This window comes from Epinephelus fuscoguttatus, linkage group LG8, assembly GCF_011397635.1.
Source record: "Epinephelus fuscoguttatus linkage group LG8, E.fuscoguttatus.final_Chr_v1".
Taxonomy (NCBI): Eukaryota; Metazoa; Chordata; class Actinopteri; order Perciformes; family Serranidae; genus Epinephelus; species Epinephelus fuscoguttatus.
The window spans coordinates 21218778-21243915 of record NC_064759.1 but is presented as its reverse complement, the minus strand read 5'-3'; the positions used below and the strand labels follow the sequence as shown (position 1 = coordinate 21243915).

Here is a 25138-nt window from a genome sequence, read left to right as displayed (position 1 = left end):
TGCTTGCCATCTGCCTGCCGCTGTTTGACGTTGACACAGACTTTCAAATTAAAAGCGTATCCTAAAAATGACGATATGGAACTATGTTTTCACTTTGCATCCACGATATTAGATCATTGATCAGTGAATCAATTTATCGATGCAGATCAATTGTTCATTACACCCCTAACAGGGGCTACAGCATGTTGAAAAAATCAATATCAGTTTAAGTGTATTCTATATTTGTAATTTTCCACCACGTTACCTTACCTAGACCAACAACTCTTGTGTTCTGCGAGGTAAAATGATTGTTTTTGTCTGGTGGCGTTGAGATAGCAGCTTCAGTTCCCTGTCAGAAAACGCTGTCAAAGTACAGCAATGAAAATATTCTAAATGTAGTGTACGCTTGAAGTGATATTGATTTTTTTTTTTTAGATGAGCCTTCTTTTTAAGTCACCAAAAAGTAATCATTTGAGGCAGCAGTTTGATCAGTGCCATTTGATTTTATGTGACATGAGGGTTTCCTACCCGGAAGTTATTGTAAACAAACACTGTGATTCATAGAATGCTCTGTGGTTTTGGCATGTTTTAAAACACTTTTGGAAGTGTAAACCTTTGAATTGGATTCAGCCAGTTACCATCAGTGCATCCATCAAACCTCTGACTTTGACCTCCGTGAAGACTCCTATTAACCAGCATAAGTTCATTCATCTTCATTCACAGATCAACAGTAAGTAAAATCAAGCTTTTTTCAGCTGTTTCATTTGTATGTGATATCTAGTGTAGAGGAGTGTATAATCAAGAAAACCCTGAGCTTTACTGTCAGATAGAAAGCTCAGGAAGCAACCGTTTTGGCTATTCATTTTACACTATAAAACTTATTTTAGTATTTAGTTAAATCAACTAATTCATTCTGTAAATTGGTAATTAGTCATGTTATGTAGTGGATGTACTTCTTTCTCTGCCCAAGTAAAGTCAGACTGCTGGAATATCCACACTTAGATTATTTTATTGTTCCCAATCACATTTTCCAAATGCAGCATTAGTTCCTTTTTAGGCTGCAATTTAAAGAAAATGCACAACAAAAAGCACAGTGAGGGTAACTAGAGTTTCAGAGTTTTCAGAGTAGTGGCTAACTGGATCTGTTTTATAGCTAATCTGTAGTTTTTTTTTGTTTGTTTTGTTTGTTGGCAAATCAGTGTTTTCAAGGTCAAGTTTTCTTAAAAAATAAATATACATGTTTGTTAATTTATGTGTTTCGCCGATAAGTTTATAATGTCTGTTACTGCAGATGGAGAAATATCTGGGAGACGGGAAAAGTAACATAAGCAGCAAAATGAGCTCATAAGCAGAGGTAAGTTACTTAAACTTTTAAAGGTGAAGTGTGTAAGATTTAGGGGAATTTGGTGGCATCTAGCGTGAATTACAGATAGCAACCAGCTGAAAACTTCTCCCAGCCAGAATTCCGTCAGTGTTGAGTGTTCAGGAGGTTTTCACTGGGAGCCAGGTTATCCACAGAGGTCTCTTCCTCTCTTAAACAAACGGACTACACCAGCACGTGCTAATATGTGGTCATCTTTTTGTGTCTGATAACATAAGATCCAGGCTTTCAGGAGGTTTTCACTGAGAGCCGATTATCCACTGGCTAACGTAAATATGCGAAAACGCAAATGGTCCTATCTAGAGGCAATGTTTGGTTTGTCCATTTTGGGTTACCGTAGACACATGGCAGTGCAACATGGTGATCTCCATAAACAATGTACATATGCTGCCTATGTAAACAGCTTAGTCTAAGGTAGTGAGGACACAACAGTTTTTACTTTCAAGTGATTAAACACTAAAAAAAAACATACTTACTGTATTATATTAAATATCTGCTAATATATCTCCTAAATCCTGCACACTGGTCCTTTAAGTCACTGAAGAATTTGAAAGTTTCCGACTTTGCCATTATTCAGTCATTGTAGTATGTGTAAATCGGTTGCTAGGAAACATCTGGCAAAGGCAATAACAGTGTGAACAGGAAGTCACTAAAGCACACAGTGAATAGTGACAGTGAGATGCAAATACCTGATTATGCAACCTAAGTTGTGTTATTATTTTTTATATATATTATCATGATATTATTTGGTCATTAATTTATTCTCAGTATTTGCATAATTTTTGGTAATTTGAGGTTGTGTAGATGTTGTGTGGTTTTGTTTGTGAAGTGTTATTCAGTGGTTCTTGTGATTTAGATTGTGATATACTATAACTCTCTAATATAAGTTTAGCTTTAAAAACAGAGTTTTAGCTTTAAAAACAGAACAAAAGAGTTAATGCCACCTATTCCTGGTTTGGAGGAAACACTGTCTGACCAGCTGAATTCAGGCCAAAGAAGTCCCTCAACTACTTTCAGCTCCCTGGCTAGCTATTTGCACAAATTACCAGCTACCAACGAGCACAGGGATGACCTCCAGCTGCTCACATCATAGCAGCGTTATTACAATAATCGGTGCTTTTAAGACCGCTAACTGTAGGATTTCAAAATATCAAATTTTCAGCTCAAATCACAGTTGAGCCTCTGTATAATAATTTGCCTTTTATTCAGGCATCACCCTTAGACTGAATTTTACTTTAAGTGTCACTTTTAGGCAACTGTGGTATAAGATTCAGGATGTATTTTCAGGTTTCATTACATAGAAAACAGAAGACTTGACAAAATAAATCAAACTCCATTTTGTACTTCTGTCATGCCCAGTTTTCTATTATTTAACAACAGACAGTAGGATTTACAATTTTATGTCCTCTATACTCTCATGACTCACCGCCTCTTTCTGCGTCCATTTGTTTTTTGCTTTATAGAAACAGGCCTGCAACAGCTCAGACAGACCTCATGGTGAGGAGAGCATTAATGAAGAACAGTTGGATCAACATCAGCCTACCCACACTGCAGAGAAACCACACCACTGTGGCCAGTGTGGGAAGAGTTTCAGTCGCTTACATGGTTTGGTGATTCACCAGCGTGTCCACACTGGAGAAAGGCCGTACCTCTGTGACGTGTGTGGGAAGAGTTTCAGTCAGTCAGGGACAATGAAGATTCACCAGCGTGTCCACACTGGTGAAAAGCCTTACCGCTGTGACGAGTGTGTTAAGAGTTTTAACCAATCAAGCAATTTGAAGGCTCATAAGTGTATCCCTGCTGGAGAAAAGCTTTAGCAGTGCACTAACACAGCTCAGGAAGTGTGTTTGAACTGTCTGAAACAAGTTGCTGTTAAAAGATGACGTGTGGATTGTAAAAGTTCTCGTGGCAATATCTCAATAATACTCATATGCATGCGTGCAACTGAAGGTGTCATTTTTTATTGTTTTACTTCCACTGTCAAAGCTACAGCATCAAACACACATACCCACACACATGCACACAAAGCTCCCCAAAGAGCAAGATAGTAAAACACGAGCATGCTAAAGCTGAACGATTTTACATCAGTGTGCTACCTTGCTGATTTTAACAACATGATAAAGCCTGCCAATTAAAGGGTGTGAGTATTTCCAAAAGGGTAAGAGTCTTCTGCCACACTAGTACCTCTTTGTGGTCATACTTAGTCACAGCGATGGTTTGAACCAAATACTATCATAAGTATGCTATTATGCTCACAATCACAATGTTAAAGGGGTGCTTTCTAGATTTTCAAACAGCTCTGTATCCCAACAGTGTGGGTAGTATGTGTAAAATAACCGTGGTAAACTTTCCTCCATCTCTCCAGCCCCCAGCTCAGATCAGATTATTGCTGGCTCTAGGCCTAATGCTCGAACTTGTACCTCCACATTTTCGTATGCTTGCCGCCACTGACACAAAGAGTATAGATGCAGATCAAGAGAGAGAGAGAGACCCGCCCCTCTCTGTCTCTCTCTCAAACTCAGACCAAACTCTGAACTGTAAAACTAAGAAGTGTTAATTAATTATTAACCAAGATTATGTGACTGTGTTGCCTTTTCTGGCCTAAAATGTTTTCAGAAACATTTTTAACTTACTGTTTAACTGTAATTCGAGACTGCTTGTTACCAGCCGTCATGTGGAAAGACAGACAAGCCCACCAGCGGGAGCATTTATTGGTCTGGTGCAGTGCAGTGCATTCTGGTAGTTGGAAGGTTTCCACCTCTTGAGCAAAATCAAATGCCACAGTCCTTTTTCTCTAGTCATGTAGCACAAATTTCAAAAGTATTTGTGACTGTTTTCTGCATAGACACTACTTAGAAATACTTCTTTAACATGCTGATGTGTAGCAGGTATGATGTCTACAGCCAAGTTCAGTTCAGACCAGTGATTGGCAATGAGACGAAACCGTTTTAGAATGTTGCAGAGAAAAGTTGCAGCGGTGTGCACCGGCCGTATGAGCTTGACTCAAGTCTGCTGATGGTGTGACTTGTAACTCCACTGGTCAAATCGTTAGGGACTGGTTTTAGAACATATAAGGCCAGTCACCTGTTTCTACAGCCAATCAGCTTGTAGTGAAGTCTGCTGGTTAAGCCAAAAGGGCCGCAGACGGCGTGTTCATTTGTTGCGGCAGGTGCTCCATCTCCACAAAGCCAACTGTTTCAGTCCTCATGGTGTGCATGGTTGGACGTGGGTTGCTGCTGCTCGCTGTATGTGCTCATGCCCCCGCTTCACACACACATTTTCATTGACTAATTGGCACTGCTTACTTGCACTATTGTGGCATGTTTATTATGAATGTAGTCCATCTGATGCTCCTCTTATGTTTGTCACCATTTCATCACTACGACAAATACAACTGCAGCCAGTATCTCACTATCACTATCCTCATTCATATTTTAAGAAGCTACAAATTATATTCAGCCACAAAATTAAAGGCTGGAAAACAGAGCGGAGGTACAGAGAGTTGTTGCATTGAGATGATACACAGTCTCATCTAGTTGGATTGGTGTGAACCGGCAGGTTTTAGAACCTTGCAGAGCAGCTTATCGCAAGTAGTTGCATGTTTCTACTCATCTCGTCGCAGATCTTTGTTTAATCTTTGCTTACCATGTTTCATTAAGCATGTTAGCATGCTAACACTGACTAATTAGCACAAAGTTCAGCTGAGGGTGATGTTACACAGGGTGTCTGCAGGGTCTTAACAAGTATTAAAAATTGATAAAGTTATTAACATAACAAATACAGCTGTTGAACGCAACTTGCAGTGTTTGAGAATGCTTTAACATTAGTATAGCGTCCATTAATTTATGGGCTAAAAGAGGCCAGTTGCAAGTGCCACAACTCTGCTGTATAGAGATGAATAAGGATGAAGTAGAGTGAGGAAAACATCAGCATTAATTTGGATTCTGAAAATGTGTCCAGCTCACTGCATAAAGGACATAAAGGAAAAAGCCCCCCCCCTCCCGATAAAAGTACAGCTGCTGCTGCAGGAGGTAAAGTGTTCTCCCGAGGTGTGAGGTCAGAAAAGGTCTCAAAAACAGGAATGAGCTGCTGCTTTGACTGCTCTCCCTTTTTTTTATTGCTTCATCTTCCTGTCAGCTTCTTACATTTTCCTTTACCTCAGGGAAAATACGTTTTTAAAAACTCCTTCTGCCCTTTTAGTTTAATGAGATTTTTTGTTTGGTTTTTACTAACTCAGATAACTAGCCACATTTAAAGGATGGGGAATCACCCATGTTTGTTAGCAGGACATTTATGTTTTGCTCTGTACTGTACAAAAGCAGCAGTTTTGGTTTCAATTCATTAGAAACACTGGGCAGGAAGGTTTTTTTCCTAGATTCACCAATTTGCACCAACTATTTTAAAGGAAAAAGTTCCATGTAGACTAGACTAAGATACCATTTTTCCTCAGCTGACAGTAGCCTCAGTAGAACAAAATGCAAAGCAGGTTTAAAAAATGTTACATTTCAAGGACATATTGTATTGCGAGTAATAATTTCTCTGTCTGACATCTCACTCTCATGCTCTAGCAGTGCAATTCCAGGAGCCACAAGAAATCTCCAGCTTTAATAGAAGCAGATGAGGCAGATTGCAGCAAAGTGGGAACACCAAAAAGAAGTAAATTACTTCGCCACAAAATAACTCCTGGAACACACTGAACATCACAGACTGATGATAAAGTTACATAAGAGTGTAAAAGAATCCGAATGAGGATTCTTCCTTGAAAATATTCACTTAATCTTCTCCATCTTCTCTTTGTTTGAAAAGGGTTTTTTTTTCCCAATCAGGCCCTGAATGCACTGAGTCAGGCACAATCATGTCTTGCTGGAGGTTAACGTACATCTCAGGGGGTTGATTTTAATCTTTTACTCCAGACTCTTGTGCAAATGTAGGGAATAAACATCTGGCTAATGTTTTGTCGGGTCATTTGCAGATGAAGTCAGAGCCGATGCAGTACGGAGTGAGTAAAGATAATGAGACAGCTCGTAAAAAGGTTAGAAATTATATGCTTAAAAGCAATCTCACTATGACACATACACTTGCTCACTTCCTGAAAAGTAATAATGAATGACATGTAAATTAAGGAAGCTGTCTGATAGTCTTTAGCGTGTTTAACTGAGTCTATGTGGGGAAAAAAAGCAGCTACAGTAGCATGCAGCTTAAAAGGCGAACACTTCTGTTTTCACTTTAAAAAAGTTTCTGTTAGTTCTGTAATATTATGTGTGAAATATTCCTCACAGCACAGAATAAGCTTTCACTTGAGCAAGATTTATCGCTATGCACACTCATTTTTTCTCAGTCTTTGACATTTGCAATACATCCTGGCAGCTGTGCTTGTTTTATTATTAATATTTCAATTTATGTCTCGGGAAGATGACTACGTCTTGATGCCCCTTTGTTCCTTAGTGTATTGTATGCTGTAAAGTGTAAGACACTTGAAATTTTAATGATTCCCCGAGTTTTTTTTCCGCCGTGGTTATCGACAGTTAAGACTGTCAAGGTGACAGAGCAAGCAAGAATGTGTATATAATACGTGTTTTTATTTTTTTCATGTGGGTTTATGCAGAAGGAATGTCTGCGGTCTTCACATGCTTATGTGTGCTTGTGGCACAGAAGTGAAATTGTTTTTGCAGCTCATTCACACATGAGGGAGAGGGGAGCCAGAGATCATTTTCAGTGCTCCACATGAAGGAGCATTAATCCAATTCAAACAGCTCCGAGGAGACGGACCCTAATAACTTATGGTGACTTAGGAATTTGTTTATGTTTGTAACAGTGCGCTGAAAGATTAATAACCTCCACATTGTGAATTATACAGCCCTTTCTTGGAGAAAACACAATAAGAAAACACCCAAGAAACTGATGTGTAGTGATAAATGAAAGGCAAATTAGCCAGTGGCTTTGTATTTAATTACACATTACTTCTATCACAGCTTTAGTTATGCCCCTGATTTCCTCATGCTCCTCGATAGCCCCGGGCTTTGGTAAAACAGCTTCATCAGTAACATGAGCCAGCAGATTCATCAGTGACTCAGTCCACCAGGGCTGACATAAACACACAGCTTCGCTTTGCCCCAAGTAACTGGCTGCATGCTTGTTTCCTCCTCAAACAGACTATGACACTTTAATTCACCTTTACCTTTCTTTCTCATCTCTCTTTTCTGGATTCTCACTGCTTTTTTTCTGCATGTCATACACGAGACCCCTCTCGGTTCTGCTCAGCTGCAGAGATTAAATGGGCTCTCTATCGATTGCTCTTTTCTAATACACCGGCCTCTCCAAAGAAATACCAAAAGCATGTCATCACCCAGGCGGAAAGAAGGGGTTGGAAGGGGAGACTTGTGTTCATAGTCAGGGTATATTTTTAACTTCATCTTTGCCCAACAAGAAGAGAGCAACCAGGGAGCATGTGAGCAAGACTATCAAGCTGTCGAGGGAACGGGTAGGGGCTTTCCTGCAATTGAGCAGTGGCAGCATGCCGTTGGCGCCAATAGCTAGCCGGGGTGTCATCCACCTTCCATCTGGTGTGAGACAGGGATGCAGAGAGAAAGAGAAGGGCGCTCCAAGATGTGCTGGAGGAGAGCACACTGTAGCCTAGCGACCCAGGTAGCACACAAAAGAAAATGACGCTAACCAAACTCCCTCCAACTTACAGACCAAGGCCCTGGGCTTGGTGGTGGTGGTGGCAGTTTGAATGTCTGCCACAAGCTCTCCAGCACAGCTGTAGCCAAGCATAACTGGCACGGCAGCTATGTGTGCAGGAGCTAGCGGTGCCGAGTCACAGCAGTGGAGCAACAATGGCAAGAGCTGCTGCGATTCAGAATGCAAATGAACCCCATCCACAGCTGTAAGGATGGCTGTGGGCACAGCCAGGCGGAATCCAACTGCACACAAACAGACGGAAGTATGCAAACACATGCACGAAAACACACTTAAACACCACGCACAGATTCACAAACACGCACGCGGCAAACGGATTTACACAAGCTTGCAAATACACATATGCACATTAATTCTCACTCTCTCTTTCTCTGACACACACACACACACACACACTTACACACTGATGCTTACTTCATCTGTACTTGCCAGCGTCTTAGTGCACTGCACCATGCCTCCCTCCTTTTTTCCTCCTTCTCCCATTCCGTCCCTCAGGAGCTCCCTCCTAAGCAGGTGTTAGCTGATTTCTGTTCCCTCAGGTAATTCTGTTTTGTTCTTCGCAGCAAGTACTGCTGCTGTGAATTATCCTGACAGCACCTTACTCCCAAGCTCTGGCCCTCACCCCCCCTCCTGCCTCCAACCCTTTTCCACCCTTTCCCTCCACCCTGCGCCTCCGTCCTTCCCTCCCTGCTGGGATCTCATCCTTTTATCCTCACTCCCTTACCACCCCCTCCGTGGTTTGGTAGTGAGACCCCTGGACGAGCTGCCCAGTGGCCCTGAACAACACATCAGCCCACCCGCACACATAAACGAACACACGTGTCCTGAGATGGACCTACGCACGCTTCAAAAATGCTCACTCAAACACACACGCCAGGAAATATACACACATGGACGCACACATGCTTAGATGCAACCCAGGTGCTCTTCAAACAGCCACATTCCAGCAGAGCACTCAGTTATTTGTGCATTCATTGAGATTGAGTGTGCTGATGTGAAAATGTTGCTGCTCCCCTGTAGCCAAAATGTTCTTCCCTTTTGTTTTGCTGTTTGCAAAAGGCACAGACAAAGAATGACTTATTTTAGATTGCTCATTACCATGGCGGCTTCAGACAGCGGCTAATTGCCCTCCATTCAGTCATCACAATTAACTGGTCTTATTACTCTGTTTGAGTATATTACATATTTTGCATATTTCCACAGAAATGTTATTATCAGTATGAAATGAATGGTGGGAGGGGGGAATTAATAAGCTAAGTCAGTGGTGGTGCCGTAAAGGACTGCGCATGCAAGAAAAAAAAAATCTAAACAAAAGCTAAATGAGATCTTTTATTCAGCCCCACACTGACTCGAGATTTTGTTCCAAATTCACTGAATGCATCGTCAGCACATCATCTTTTGTCTTTGATGGAAAATGCATGATTTCAGCTCTTTCACTGTGAGTTAATGTCCAGATTGACAACAGCGGCCGTAATTCTCAAGCTCTCGTCAAACTGTTTTTTTCCCATTAGTCCTACTTTTCAAGTGTGTCATAAATGACCATTGGCAGCTCGTATTGCCTGGTCATCCATTTCACACACATACTGCCCAACACTCAACCGACTTTTTGATGCCTCATTCTTTTTGACTCCACTTTACAGCCAATGGTCCTATCGAAAATAACTGCTCCCATGCTATTACGCTCCTTTGTCTCCTGTCACTATCGCCCGGTAATTGCTGTTTTTATTGTACCCTCTTAGAGGCTCAAGTGTAAACTATAGGGTAAGCCTTGCCACTGTGCTGGAAGCTTAACCGCATGGCTGCAAATGTTTGCTCAGTCTCACAGCATCTGAAAGAGCTCCTATAAAAATTAAAAAATGTGGAACACCAGAACATATTCACAGTTTTATTACACGGTTTTATTATTTATTTATTTATTTTGACATTATAGTATAAGGCCGGTCCTCCCAAGAAAAATGGCAGAATCATGATTTTTCAGCAAATGCCACAAAACTGTTCTATTTGTGCAACTGCAATTCCTCACAGTTTTCCAAGGTGCTGACAAATGATGTTGGCCAGCATGTCAGATCAGACACTGATAGGGATACTTTGCAGATTTTCCACCAGCTTTGTATCATAACAATGTGGGTAGTATGTGTCAATGAACTGTGGTAAACTTCACTCCATCTTACCAGCGCCCAGATCTCCCTGCTCATCTCTTAACTCAAATCAGATGGATGATGTGTTCGCTGTTGCCTGAACTACAGATTGTATTTCCATATTAAGACATAAAGAGTATAGAGGCGGACTGAGAGAAAGGGTCATCCCTCTCTCTCTCTCTCTCTCTCTCTCTCTCTCTCTCCCTCCCTCTCAAAGTCAGACTGAACCCAGATCAAATGGTAAAACTAGACAGTGCTTATCAAATATGAAAAGATTCTGTTACTTTATTGTCTATTCCCTGCCTAAAATGTTTCCAGAAACATATTTTAGTCCACTGTTAAGCCAGATTTATACTTGTGTGTCAGCTCTATGTAGAGCCTAAACATATGGCCTACGCTGTTGTGAGCATTTATACTTGTGCGGTGGTGTTTTTGTGTCACTCTGCAGTTACACCTCCAAAACACTAGTCAGTGTTGGGGTTTCTGTGAAGTGCTGCAAAGTTTAGTTGATTCAAACACACCCCAATTAGCAACAATTTCAAACACAAGTACACAAATCGGCTTCACTATAACTTGTAGCATTCACAGACAAAACATTTGGACACATGGACACATTTTCCCCACAAACCAAACTGCTAACGTTTTTAGCACAAGCCTGCGGCATTTTACATTGTATAAGTTAGCCTAGCAGCTATCAGGACTTTTCCCTTAGTCATATGAAGCCAGGATTAATCGCAAAGGATAAATCCCTGAAGGATAAATCACACACAAGACTTAAAATGCTATTTTTTTGAGGCTTTATTGTCTTTACAATTTATTGTTTCTTATCTGTGAAATTAAAGTAAATAAAAGCATTGTTTCCACTGGGGGAAATGGTTTCATCTTACAAAAATAGACAAGAAGTCTGCGTCGCCACCACACTTAGTTACATTTCTGGGGAGGTGCACGTCCAGCTACTGTGTAGGGCACAGCGTAGACTCTACATGGACTCAGAGCCTACGCCGTAGTTACAGAGTTGATTCGACGCACAAGTATAAATCCCGCTTTATACTGTATTACAAGAATTTTATGAACAGGAGGTGGGCACTATAAAGTTTACTGTATTGTAAAAACAGAGGCTGAAAAACCTGAGATCAAAGCAAAGTAAAACTAAGCAGTGCTGATAGCCAAGATTCTGTTACTGCATTGCCTATTTCTTGCCTAAAATGTTTTCTGAATTGTATTTTGGCTTAGCATTTAACTGTAATACAAGATTGTTCTCAACTGGAAACTCGGGTCCATGTCATTGGTCCGACAGCCCATTGGTCTGACATCCCATTAGTCCGACGGTCCGTGGTGTTGAACGGCTCCCGGAGGGCGTATTTCTACCTTGATGGTGCACCACGACCAGCTCAGCTGGGAAAGGCTTGAGGCGGAGCAGGCTCACGGCTTATGTGTTTGTCACTTTCTTTTTCATTTTAACCCATGATCTTTTCCTGACCCTAACCAAGTGATTTTTGGGCCTAAACCTAACCAGACCTTAACCACAGGGCATCATGATGATTTCGGAATGGACTTCGGAACAATGGGTTTAATATGGTCGGAACAATGGGATGTCGGACCAATGGGCTGTCGGACCAATGGGCAGTTCCTGGAAACTCACAGGCGCCACTGGGAGTGTTTATTGGGCCTTTGAGGCACATGTGCATTATGGCAGTAGTAAGTTGTCTTCCTTTTTTTTTTAGCATGTTTTTATTTGAAGAAATGAACATTCATCACAGATATTCAACATCATTTTTCTTATTTTCTTCCCCCCCACCCATCCCCACCATGCTGCCAACACGAAAAATAAATTAAATATTAAAAATAAATTCGGTGAGTGAAAGGCACACCTCCAATGATATACGGAAGAGGTTACAGGTATGAAAATATACAAGATTAAAATAATAATACATAAATAAAAGCAATAATAATGATAATAATAATAAAATAAAATAAATAAATAATAAAAATGAGAAAAAGTGGATATGGAATTATGCCTTCTTAATTTTCAGTCTTGTGGGAGGACTTCAAGTTTCTCAAAATAAGATAGTGGAGGGGCCCATGTTTCATAGAATTTTTGGGTTGACCCTCTAATGCAACATTTTATCTTTTCCAACTTTAGAAATAAAATCAGGTCTTTCTTCCAGGAGGAGGATTTAGGTGGATGTGCTGATTTCCACTCCAACAGGATTCTTCTCCGGGCAAGGAGAGTTGAAAAAGCAAGCACGTTTTTAATTTTATTTGTCATTGATGAACCTTCCCCTGGGACTCCAAATATAGCCATTTCAGCACTAGGTTGGATATCTCTGCTAAAAGCTTCAGATAAAGTTTTAAATATCGTAATCCAAAAATTATACATTTTATTACAGGACCAGAACATATGGGCCAGATCAGCCTTAGCTATATGACAACGTTCACATGTTTCACTGACATTAGAAAAGATCCTAGAGAGTCTGGCTCTACTATAATGGATTCGATGGAGCACCTTGAACTGAATTAAGCCAAGGCGAGCACATGAGGTTGGTCCATTTACTCTATATAAAGCATCATCCCAGGTTGCATTGGAGATATTTATTCCAAGTTCTTCTACCCAGTCTGCTCTAATCTTATCTAGCGTCACTTTATTGAATGATGTGATACTATTATAATTTTTTGAGATAAGTTGTCTTCCTTTTGAGCAAAAGCAAATGCCACAGCCTTGTATAGATTATGAGAGAAATGGCCCTTAAGCACAGGTATGCAAAAGACCCCATCTCCTTTACATAGGAGCAACAAACACAGACTTGCTGGCTTTGCCTTTTGTTGTTGGTGTTGTTGTTTTGTATCTTTCTGTAGTCGTTATGCATCTTTTTCTGGTCATTTTTAGTCTCTCTCTGGTCACTGTATCTTTGAGTGACATCGCAGCAGAAGGCCAGTGGGGCCCCTGACACTCTGGGACCCATGGGCAGCAGGCCCGTTCAATATTTATATAACATTTTTATATATATATATAACATTTCAAAAGTATTTGCATCTTTCTACTGCATAGAGGGCCTAATTTTCTGAAAAGACCATCCCTCCAGCAGTGAAATACCTCTTTAAGTGATGTGCGGTTGGATTTTGCATACTCCCATATGTTATTATAGATATAGATCACATAAATATATTCCCATTAGTGGTATCCTGTGGAGTTTTTGACCACTACTCGTGATATGGAGCAGAGCTTTGAAGAGCAGGTCCCCGTTGTGTTAGTATCTTGTGGTTTTCTAGTCCATGCGCACATGAGCCCAGTGCACACCCCTGCCAACGATTTAATACTATTAAACAGTCAGTGCTGGAATGGCAACAAGAAATGCACCAGAAAAGGCAGGGAAGGAGAAAATTGCTACCATGCAGACACAGATGTAAACAATGCAGGTTTCAAAACATTAGAAAAAAAATGTCTTTGCAAATGTTCTCTGAGGAGGGAAATTAAATCAACACGCTTGTTAGACCTCAAGGATACAAAATGCATTTGGGAAGAGACACTGCATGTAAACATCATTTTGAATGTAAACATCAAGAAGCCTCAAGAAGTAGTTTTAATATAATATATTTGTTATCATAATGTCCAGTCAAATAGACAAGAATACACTGACAATAGTTGCAGTCAGTGTTTAGTCATAGTTATGGGGCAACATCTTTTCCCCTGCACATGCTGGGAAAGTGACACTATTACATTTATTACAATTAAAGAAACTTATCTCAATATCTGTCTCTACAGCCATTAACACTATAGTATAGCAGCACAAACATTACTCAGTGCCATAAGCCTATGTCTTGACAGTGTGCTGTAATGTTATCATGCAAGAATTTGCAACCTTAAGAACTACAAGTCCTTGGAGGCTCACAACATTTTTTTATTTATTTTTTTAACCAATGGCTGAACAATCTAACAATGTTTGATTAAAGCATTTGATCCTTTTTGTTTAACCAGAAACAGCCCCAAAATAGCCATTGCCAAACCCACCAGAGTCCATTTAAATAAACAGTAATTTCAGCCTATATAGAGCCAGCATACTTTCACATCAAACTGTGTGAATTCAGGGTTTTATTTCAACCAAACCAGAGTTGATGATTGTGATAATTAAAAGAATGAAAAGACAAACCAAGATGGTGTCTGTGTGTTTTATTTTGTTTCCGCTTCTTTGATTGACGTGTGTTTTGTAAAATTACTGTTTATTTAAATGGCGTCTGGTGGGTTTAACAACAGTGATATGAGAGTTGTTTGAGGTTAAAGAGAAGGATCACAGTCTTTATCAAAAAGGTCTGTCTCTATAGGAATACTTTCAATAATTTGTCAGGCATTTATGGCAACAATGTGAGCCTGTCGGTGACAAAAACAAGCACTTTTAGAGGAGTGTTTGCTTTGGGGTCTGTTTGCTGCTCTCACTCAATACTGTAGCAATTTAAAAAAGATAATTGTTCCCATTAGTCATTTAAACACAAAAACATGGGAAATAGGGTCCAGGTTGAAAAATAAACACTTTAAATTTGGAGTTTTGAATTTATTTGACGTGCAGAAAGCAGGTTTTGTATGTGGTCCTATAACTACCGACCCTGTCTATGAGACACAATTTTTTTGCAGATATTTCAGCCTAGTCATCCATTATACCTTTACTGTGTGTTTTTACTATAATATAACACTAGAATTTGTGAATTCACAACTCAGACTTACAGAGTGTCATAGAAGGCACCATGCTGCTGTTAAGTTACATATTTGTATTCAGTTCCTTTTTGTTGCTTGTAAAGTATGTTATTGTCACAGGGTGCTAGAGCTACTTGGGGTGAATCAGTATTTAAAGCTTCTCTTATAAAACAGTGACAGCACTTGCCCACAAATCTGTCAAATTACCAGTGCACAGGGTGTATTTAGGGGAGTCTACAGGGCCTTGTGTAAGGCGGGCGTGTGTGTGTGTGTGTGTGTGTGTGTGTGTGTGTGTGTGTGTGTGTGTGTGTGTGTGTGTGTGTGTGTGTGTCCTCACTGGGAAAGGAAGTAACAGTTTAACTACTGTATTGATTTCAAGAGAGCTAAGGGGTTTAGGCGTCAGTCCAAGGAAAATGGGGGGTAAAAGAAAGCGGAGTGGGGCTCGTCCCTGGTTTTAGCACGCTCGGCTTTTCTCCCTGGCCACGCTTGATTCAATGGTAAAGATCTGTGGCTGCCCATTGAAGTTGTACAACTGCTGCATTGAGTACTGTATGGCTCTGTGCACTCTGCAGTGCTCTATTGATTGATGTGTGAAGAGGGATTAGTGGGTGGGAGGGAGGGAGTGGAGGAGATGCTGGATGGGAGGGAGGGATGGGCACAGCGACCAGAGACAGAATTGTGGATGCAGCATGTGTACAATAAAAAAAAAAGGGGGCAGATGTCACATCTTTGGTAAGGCCAAGTCAGACACCCGAGGGTGATGCCCTGCTTTTCTGTAAATGTTGATGGTTTTGGCTCGCCTCTGAGCCCAAGCTGTGTGAGCAGTTACATGTGTGTTAGGATGGTTGGAATATGGGGGCCAGTAAGGCCAACTAAATATACGACCTTGAATGACGAGCAGCAAATGTCCAACTGATCCTCCTGATGCCTTCAGGCGCAGACACACCAAACCAATATCAAAGAACTAGTGGCAATAAGGCTGACTGTTGTGTCGCTTCATGTCGCCTGTGTCTCAGCCAAGAAGTTGCACATGAACACACCACAGTTAGCATGTGCATTCTGCACCTGTGTAAGAGGAAATAACTTTCCATAGCAGCAGGTGGAGGTGGTGTGTATTTGTCATTCAAACAGGGAAACCAGAAAAACAACAGGAGAACAACAGGACAGATTCAAGACACTAGTTAGCCAGTTCACACATTAACAACACAACCCAGTGTTTAAAGAACAAAGGATATTAACTGTGGGCTAGCAACAATAACACAAGCAATTAAGAACTGTTTCTGCTGACCAGCTAAGTGTGTTTCATTCTCATGTCCTCTTGACTTTAGCCATTTGTTTTCCTCACTTCTGTTTCTCTTCTCGTGCACTGAGCTGATTTGCAAATCAGAGCGATTTTACTCCACGACAGGCTCTGCTGTCTGCGATGCCGATTCAACAAGCTGAATCGTCTAAAAAAAAAAGGTTATGAGGGACGACTTGTGGCAACATGTTCTCATCCCATCTTTTCAAATGTTGCCCCTGTGTCAGTGGACTTTAACATCCAAATATGACACACTCGTCCTGCGTCTGTTGTCAATGTGGCACAGCGTGTCAATTTACGCCTGTTACATGCAGTGTATCTTCAAATAAACTTTAGAAAGGAAATGCACAGTTGGTACTTGTTAGATTCATACACTTTGTTTTTCCAGTTATTTTCTCGTGCAACAAAAGCACATGGTTGAGTTTGGAAAAAAACATCATGCTTTGGCTCACCGTTCACACATGAAGGAAACAGCGGGCTCCTGGGTGGAAGTCCAGGGTTTGCTGGACCCATCTGCAAAAGGTGCCGTTTTTTGCATCGGTGTCTGGCACTGAAATCGCGAAGCAGGGGTATTGGACAAGTTCAGAATGGGCTGGCGGGAAACACCGCAAAACTAGTGCAACAGACGTTCCCCGACAGCCCGACATTCACCAACAGCCGACAGAACTTGTTAATGTGGAAACAAACAACAGATCACGTAGACACTCATTTTAGTCATTCCACCACATTCCTCCGACAGGGGAAAAAAAACCCATCTTTGGTCTGTGAGGGGGAAAAATGACTTTACCAGGCAGATTCAAAACAATTCATTCACCGTGACTTCTGACATTTCTTAGATTTCCTGTCAAGTGGAATCCTGCTGACATCCATTTTGCTCCACCAGAAATTGTGCCCTGCATATCCATCTTGTTGTGCTGTTTGAGCGTGGCATCCAGGTGGTTTCTCACTCCTTGCCCATCACTCTCTCCCTGCTCTCCCATTGCTCTGTCCCTGACAGGTGGTGCTGAGGGTGGAAGGAGCCAGGAGGGGAGTCTGGGATTTCATCGATAGGGAGTGGAATGAGTAGTGGAGTGAAGGAGAAGAGGGGAAGGAGGAGGAGGAGGGCAGGAAGGGGCTTCAGAGAGGTGGACATGAGGTTGGATTTGGGCCGTCCAGAGTTAATGGGATCAGACGAGGAAGAGAAGGGATATCTGTGCCGGTTAATGTTTAATCCTCCACCCCCAACCCCTTGTCTCCTGCCTTAGGCTCCCGGCATCTGATAATCCTTGGGCTGCCTCTCTTCATCATCAAGGTGTCGGAGGGAAGTGCCTCTGTAAATATTTAATTGGCTGCAGCATGCCGGTGTTAATTATGCGGGTGTGTCTTTCCGTTGCTTTGCTCTCTGCCCCAGCGTTACTGACTGTGTTCTCGCACTTTTCCCTCCACTTCATCGCTCCTTCTCTTTCTGCGACTATAAATGCCAATACTGCTATTATCACCTAAAACTACCGCCACTACCACTGTATAACTATGCCTGCTGTTGCCTCTGCTGCACAACATCCTGTAATTCTACATTCTACAACAGCTTTCCCTCGTTCTCAATGACTTTCTTCTTTTAAGGACCTCACCTTACCCTGGCTATCTATTTTCACCTCTCCCTTCCAACCTTGTGTAATGCCTCTCTCCTTCTCCTTTCAATTTCAAAACCACGGCAGCCTCCGTTAAAACGGATTATTGTTATGGGTTTCATTATAGCCTCCGCTGTTATCCGTCTTGACGCCAATCATGCTTTCAGAAGTAGCTTTGCCTCCTTTCTGTGTTTATTTGATCGTCAAGGGCAACGCGAAATAGATGAACAGTACAAAGACAGCCTTGCAAGGACTACGCAGGCTAAAGTTGTACAGCTCAATAGAGCTCTACTCATAAGTGTCTGCCAGTAGCAAGTGCAATTACAAACAGGCGCATGTAAAAGTCAAGAGAATACAAATCACATAATAGATGTCTCATGGGTACTGAGCAAGCAGCCTTGCAACGCTGCAAAACACACAATGCAGGAGAGCACAGAGACACAAACACTGGACCACAAGTGGGGGGAATTATATGAATGTCTATCTTTTGGCCAGCAATGGCTAAAATGTTTTCCACAGATGAGAAAAACAGGGTGTGCAGGGCGTACACTGAAACAGCTGAACTGATTGACAAAGACCTCCCGTATAGGTGAATTAATGGTCTGCTCGCCCAGTGTTTTCCTGTGTGTAATCCCTCAGGCATGTCCATAAAATTTTATTCTCTTAAAAATGTCAGACAAATCTAGACCCGAGGCTCAATGCTGTGTGCAGACAAAGGCTCGACAGGGGTCATTTTGACAGAATTAAAGTGTGTGTGTGTGTCTGTGTGTGTGCATGTATGGTATGGAAATGGGAGTTCCTTTTGTGTGCCAAAACAGCAGGTCATAGCAAGGACACGAGATACCAGTAACCATTACAGACTGTATCTGCTGTAAACAACAGTGAGCAGAGAAATTTAATATGCCCGTGTCCACACCAACACCAGGGGCCACTGCAGTGTTCACCACCAGCACAGTTCTATGTGGTTATTTATCATTTCTCAGCTCAGTTGTGTTTTTATATAGGCTCTGGATTTTTCTCTCTCATAGACAAAACCATTTTTGTCTTAGTAAAGTATTGTACTAAAGCAAGAAAGACAAAGAGCTTTCCTTTGGAATTCACATTGTTTTTGTGTTTCCGCATTTAGAGTCTGCAGGGTAGTCGGTGGTTTAAGCTTCCCTGTTGGCAAGCACACCCTCATTTCTAGAGTATCAATGGGCGAGACTCCTGAATCCTCCTGGTGTGTGCAGTTCATCAGCCTGCATGCTGAGCCCCAGGAGGGAGCGGAGAAAAAGCAGAATTTGAGATAGGGATCAATAAAGCCAAAAGTAGCCCAGGAATTGAAAGTGATGTCTGACGCTTCTGTTTTGGTCATGCAAAAGCACACTGCTGGTTGCACTCTGGACTCATTATTGTTCTGTTTGATCATGTCCGTTGTGTTTGGCCGGCAACATTTGAATTTATTGCCTGAAAGGGATAAATCACGATGATTACATCAAAGGGTTTGAGACATGCTGTCATTCAGCCAGATGATGTTTACGACCAACACTCCCACTCTCCCATTAATGAGATGCTGCAGATGCACACTTTATATTCCTTTATCTGTCGAAAGCAATAACCATTATAGTGTTTTATTTGATTTGATTGCTTTGGCCAATTTTAACAACAGAATTTCAATGTGCAATATTCCTGACACACATTTTCTGCACTCAGAATCTTATCTAGCGTGGAAACTGGAAACAACTGTATCAGATTAAGTAATGCATCAGATGTTCATTATTGATTTTTTCACCATAAAAGTGGCCATTGTCAAACAGTAACACCTTTTCATCAACATAAAAGAGAAATGGTTCCGTGAAGAAAGAGTCAGTCCACCAGTTTGGTCCAGACTAAAATACCTTATATTGTCTTGACATTTTGGCTTAATGACTTTGGCGATCCTTTCACTTTTTATCTTACAACAGCATGACGTTGATATTTGTGGTTTTGAATTAGATATCCCCTGATTTTCAACTAGCACTATCATCAGGTCAGAATTTGTCCAGTATCCTAAACTGACGACCAGAAGTTGTGCTAGACTTTTTCGTCGCCGGTCATTTTGACCGACAGGGTCATAAAAATCTGGTCATAACCTATTTTTACCGGCCATTTTAATTTTAATTTTTAAATGATAATAAAGATATTCAAAGACATTTAGTTTTCATTTGTTCGTTTTTAATAAATCCAACAAGCAAGTTATTAAGTGTGCATTAATAAGGACATGAACGAAAAGAACAGACATCTACACACCCGTGCCGCAAGCGCTTCTGTCAAGCTGGATAGAGTCGTACCAAACAGGAAGTCGGACACAGAAAAGACGAGAGAATCCGACCAATTTTCAAAATAAAATAACAGCTCGCACTGAGGAAAATGAGGAGAAAATACTGTGTTTATAATTTAAAATAACACAACAGTGCATAACCGAACACATTTTTCAATACCCTAATCACTTTGTTGCAATTTTAATTTTGTGTCACCGAGCCTACAGACATAACTACATAAATAAAATGGTCAGAAGAACAATATGCCCTATTCATTCAGTGTTTATCCAACATGCTCAATACATGGACATTCAATGACAAATTGTCATTAACTTATTACGTTATAAAAAACGATTGAAATATGTAGCGTTATGTCAACAACGCTACATGAAGCAGATCAAGGCTATTCAAGAGAAGGCTGAGACACGGCATCAAACATGGAGGGATTGCACATGCGCAGTGTAACTTGAGCTGCGATTCTGGAGGGTGACAGTGAATAAGTGCAGACCAGATGTTACTGCACATGTGCAATCCCCCCATGTTTGACCCCGTGTCTCAGCCTTCTCTTGAATAGCCTTGAAGCAGATGAATGACTTTTTCTCTGCAGTATGAAAACGGCAGCCACTTAAACCACTGACTGTGCACTCTGCCGCCAAGTGGGCAGGGGTGGTAATTGCAACCAGTCAAAATGACGGACGGCCTTCAGATTTTCCGGTCATTGTTGTAAAAAAACGGTCAATGACCGAGAATATCCGGTTAACGTGACCCCTGCTGACAACATATCCATCAGTCATCAGAGGCTGGTTACACCTTGGACAGGTTGCCAGACTATTACAAGGCTGACACATAAGTTGCTATCACACCGCCGCACAGTAACCGCCCTGACAGTCATCTGCGAGCGTTCCCCCAAAAAGTTAAGTGTTTTTAAAAGCAGCTGCTGCTGATAAGGTCCACAGCTGTGATGACAGGCAGGTGCTTAGGTGAGAACTGGCAGACCACTGATAAATGCAGAAGCAAGACAACGGAAATCACTGAAATGACCAAATATTTGGACAGTTTACCATCCGTCCATCCATCCATCCATTCATTTTCATCCACTTATCTGGGGCCAGGTTGCGAGGGCAGCAGGCCAAGCCCTGGGAGACCCAAGGCGTTCCCAAGCCAGACGAGATATGTAATCCCTCCACTGTGTCCTGGGTCTGCCCCAAAATTTGGTTGAAATGTTATTAACAGGCCCAGTTTTTCTTCTCATTGTCCTTATAAGTTGCGAGCGCCCTAACTACAGGTATTCAGACACTAACATTACCAGCTCCTCCATCTTGTCTTCTTTCTGCATCAGTGATGCTCGCTATTTGATTGGCCAAAGGAGTTCAACACAGTAGTATCAAGAGTTTTGAAATGTGAGAGTGGAGCCACACTAATTATAAAACCATAAGGGATTTTCTTTCCAGTTTCTTTTTGTATGTTTTCATGACTGTTTCTGTTTATTGTCATCAACATTAACTGTAATCCGCAGCCAGTTCCAGGCGTAAAGCCAGTCTACATTCCTGAGAGCTTTGGTTGTATGCGCTGTGGTCTGCTTTAGATTTTCATTATTATATCGATGTCAAAACAAAAAAGTCCAGCTGTCACACACACACACACACACTATATATATATATATATATATACATATATATATATATATATATATATATATATATATATATATGTGTGTGTGTGTGTGTGTGTGTGTGTGTGTGTGTATATATATATATATATATATATATATATATATATATATATATATATATATATATATATATATAGATATAGATTGCTTCACACACAATGCTTTGCAAGAAAAGTGGAGAAAAAAAGGAGGTTGAACACCAGTTTTTGTCTCAGGATAGAAGTGGTCTCCCACCTGTGAAATACATGCTGGTCTGGTTTGTTCTAGACAGGCTGTCGACTTACGCATCATTTTCATTTTAGTGAGCACTTTAACCTGCACCAAGGTCAAAGCAACACTTCACTGTACACTGAGCATTCAGAGGGACAGAGGTCAGAAAGGGTTACACAGTAGTGGGTGTGTGTGTGCGAATCGGGAAGAGGGGATGCTTGACATAGTGTATCCCTGTGTGTATTTCAACTTGCTGTATCTAGATGATGTCACATTTGTATTTTCCAGGAGGAATGTGAAGTAAATCTTTGCTGGGATTGTTGTCACAACAAACTCAAACGGTCAACACTGCTTGTTTGGCTCATCGAAGAGTGTGTTTGTGTATGTGTGCTTAAAACTAGCATGTGTGTGTATGTGTGAATGGTCCTGTGATGCAGAGTGTGAGAGGAAGTGTGTTGACCTGGTTATCATGTTGTGCAGCGTCTGGGAGTGGAGGCAGGTTGATACAGGTTTTAGAATGTGAGGTGCCAATCGAGCTGTGAAAATGGGAATTGAGTAGGGAAATGGGAATTGCTCCCCGCTGGTTTGTAACCTTCGCAATGTTGTTTGGAGCATTCGGTGTACGCATTCATCATTCATTCAATCAAAATGTGTGCGTCGTGTGTGTGTCCCACTGGTTACATTATGTGATCGAGAGCGTCTTTTCTCTTCGTGTGTGTCTGTAATTGCGTATGTGGGGTAGTGTGTATTTGTGACAGCATGTCACACCCGTCTCTGAGCCCCAAGCCTTGGAACTGAATTGAATTAACCTAAATAAAGTCTAGTGTGTAGAGTACAGAGCACTTGAAAGGGAACAGCTGAGGGCTTGAGCTGAGGACTGTCTGAGTCTAAGACAGGAAGCATGAGCACAGCAATGCAATGCAACATTACTCTGTAGTAAAAACCACAGATAAATGAAAGCTTGTGACAGTTGCTGAACACTGGACACAATGGCTAATGTTCTGCGCCCCTCCCTCAAGGCTTTGAGAGAGAGAGAGAGAGAGAGAGAGATGGAGCCAGTTCTGGGATCCTTGGCCAGCCTAGATAGCACAGCAGCAGCGGCGGCAGCAGCAGCACCCATTAATGCGATTACAGCTTTTAGCGGGAGATTTTCAGGGCCAGTTTTCTTTTGAGGCGTCATTAGTTTGTCCTCCTTTCTTGTTCTCCACCGGTATGTCAGCAAACAAACATACACATTCACACAAATGAGCAACAGACGGCCAGATACTGTAACTGCTTACATGCAACCATGAGCAACATGCACTGGTGCACACACATAATCATGCACACATGAATATATGAATACACAAGCATGAATGTAGCCTATATTTACTATGGCATATTTACACAGATATGCCAAAGCACACCACATTCACAAACATGCAGAAAAGAGAGCAGGCATAATTAGTCTTTATTTAAGAGATGATGAATTATTATTTAGTGTAGTACTACTCACTAGCACTAGTAGTGTAGCACTACTCAGGACTTTTTGCTATGCAGTTTGAAAACCTTTTGATGAGCAATCCATGATGTGCATTATGATTCTGAAGCCTCTCTCATTATTCTTTGTAATCAAACCGTGATTCCTCAAGACCCTCCTTTAATTTAAAACCCATATTTCCTGTCTGTTTAGTGCTGCAGTGCCGTCATCTTGGGCCTCATCTCTGAGCGGATTCTCAATCGGCATGCTTAACATGTCTTTGACTTTGTGCAGCTATTTAAAAAACCTTGAGGTGCTTCTAAGCTCCTCACTGCATCGGCTTCGTTTCATAAAGTCACCATTTATTAAACCTCAAGGCTAGACCACAGCAAAAGCCTACTGGAGATATTGAGGTCATTTTGCAGGCAGAGGGAGAAAGAGATTGTCAGAGATGGGGGGAAGACACAAGCTGAGGTAGCTGGTGTCATGCTGCTATTTGGCAGAGTTTAGATGGACAGAGCCAGGTGCCTTACCGGGGAGCGGCCTGCCTCAGTAGGCAATATCACTGCCAGCATATAAGGTCTTTGGTTATCTTTGTTTGCAGTCCAAGCAAGTTCACAAAAAGGACTTCAAACTGTTCTAAAGTGTTTTTCTCACCTGAGCGTCTGAAACACATCTCACACATGCCAAGTTCGTATTTCCTCTTCAACTAATGGTTCTCAGTATGTGTCTGTTCTTGTGTGTTTGTGCTTTTGTAAGCATGTGCCTCTGTTCTCCGAGTGTGTGTGTGTGTGTGTGTGTGTGTGTGTGTGTGTATTGGTAGGCAGGATGAGCATCCCTTCTGTTACCGTTGCTGTCCCTTCATTTCACGCTCCGGCAGCTCCGCGTGAATCCTCTTCCCCTGGCTCATTATCAGTGCTGTTCAATGAACGCGCATCCCACCAGAATGCAGGGTAAAACCAAATCATTATTCAAGTACGGGGGTCAGTGCAGACGTTGTGACTCTTTTGTTTAGTATATTTATTACTTTCCCTTCAGAAATAAGTAAGCCGGATGCAGAGCGTGTCCCCGCCCGGCCTGATTTGGTGAGGTAGTCGATTTTTGAGCACCTGACCTGAGATTGATGAACACCAGCGGAGCGTCTGGTGCCATTATTGGATGCTCATTGGTCTCTTCTCTCATTTTTCTTGGCAGCGTCCAGCGTGCACGGAGGAGAATTCGGACACCTGCCGGACAACATTACAGTGTTGGAAGGAGAAAGCGTCACTTTGAGGTAACTCTTGATCCTACACCTGCACCTACTAATTACATGAAAAACATGTTTGTGTTCCCTCCCACCTGTGTTTCTCCCCCACCTGTCATGCTGATTTAATTGCCAATTCTCTGTCACCTAACTTCAATTAGGCATCCCACAGTGAGCCATATTTTCCAGCTTTGTCTACCCTATAGCTGATTGAAAGATATTACCCATCAGATGTCACTGGAGTCATCCCGTCTGTCTGCAATCACTCTAACAATGATGATGCACAGGTCAGCTCGGTGGGTGTACCTCCTATGCTGCCAGCCCCACCTGCCTAACTGTGAGTGATAAAGTAGAAATCACAGCTTTCCTCAGCTCCCAACCAAGCAGAAAAACAGCCAACTTGCTTTTTTCCCTTCGCGTGGATGTGACCTGTCTTGGCAGTACATTCAGCAGTGCAAAAAAAAAAGTCCAAGTCAACATTACT

General features: G+C 41.7%; 1 protein-coding gene across 1 annotated transcript in view; it reads left to right on the top strand.

The window, feature by feature from the left end:
• The window catches only part of iglon5 (IgLON family member 5), a 136669-nt gene that overhangs the window by 80783 nt on the left and 30748 nt on the right, over positions 1-25138 (top strand). The window contains exon 2 of the mRNA XM_049584015.1: positions 24606-24684. Within this exon, the coding sequence (XP_049439972.1) occupies positions 24606-24684 (79 nt within the window). The remainder of the gene's footprint in view (positions 1-24605; positions 24685-25138) is intronic.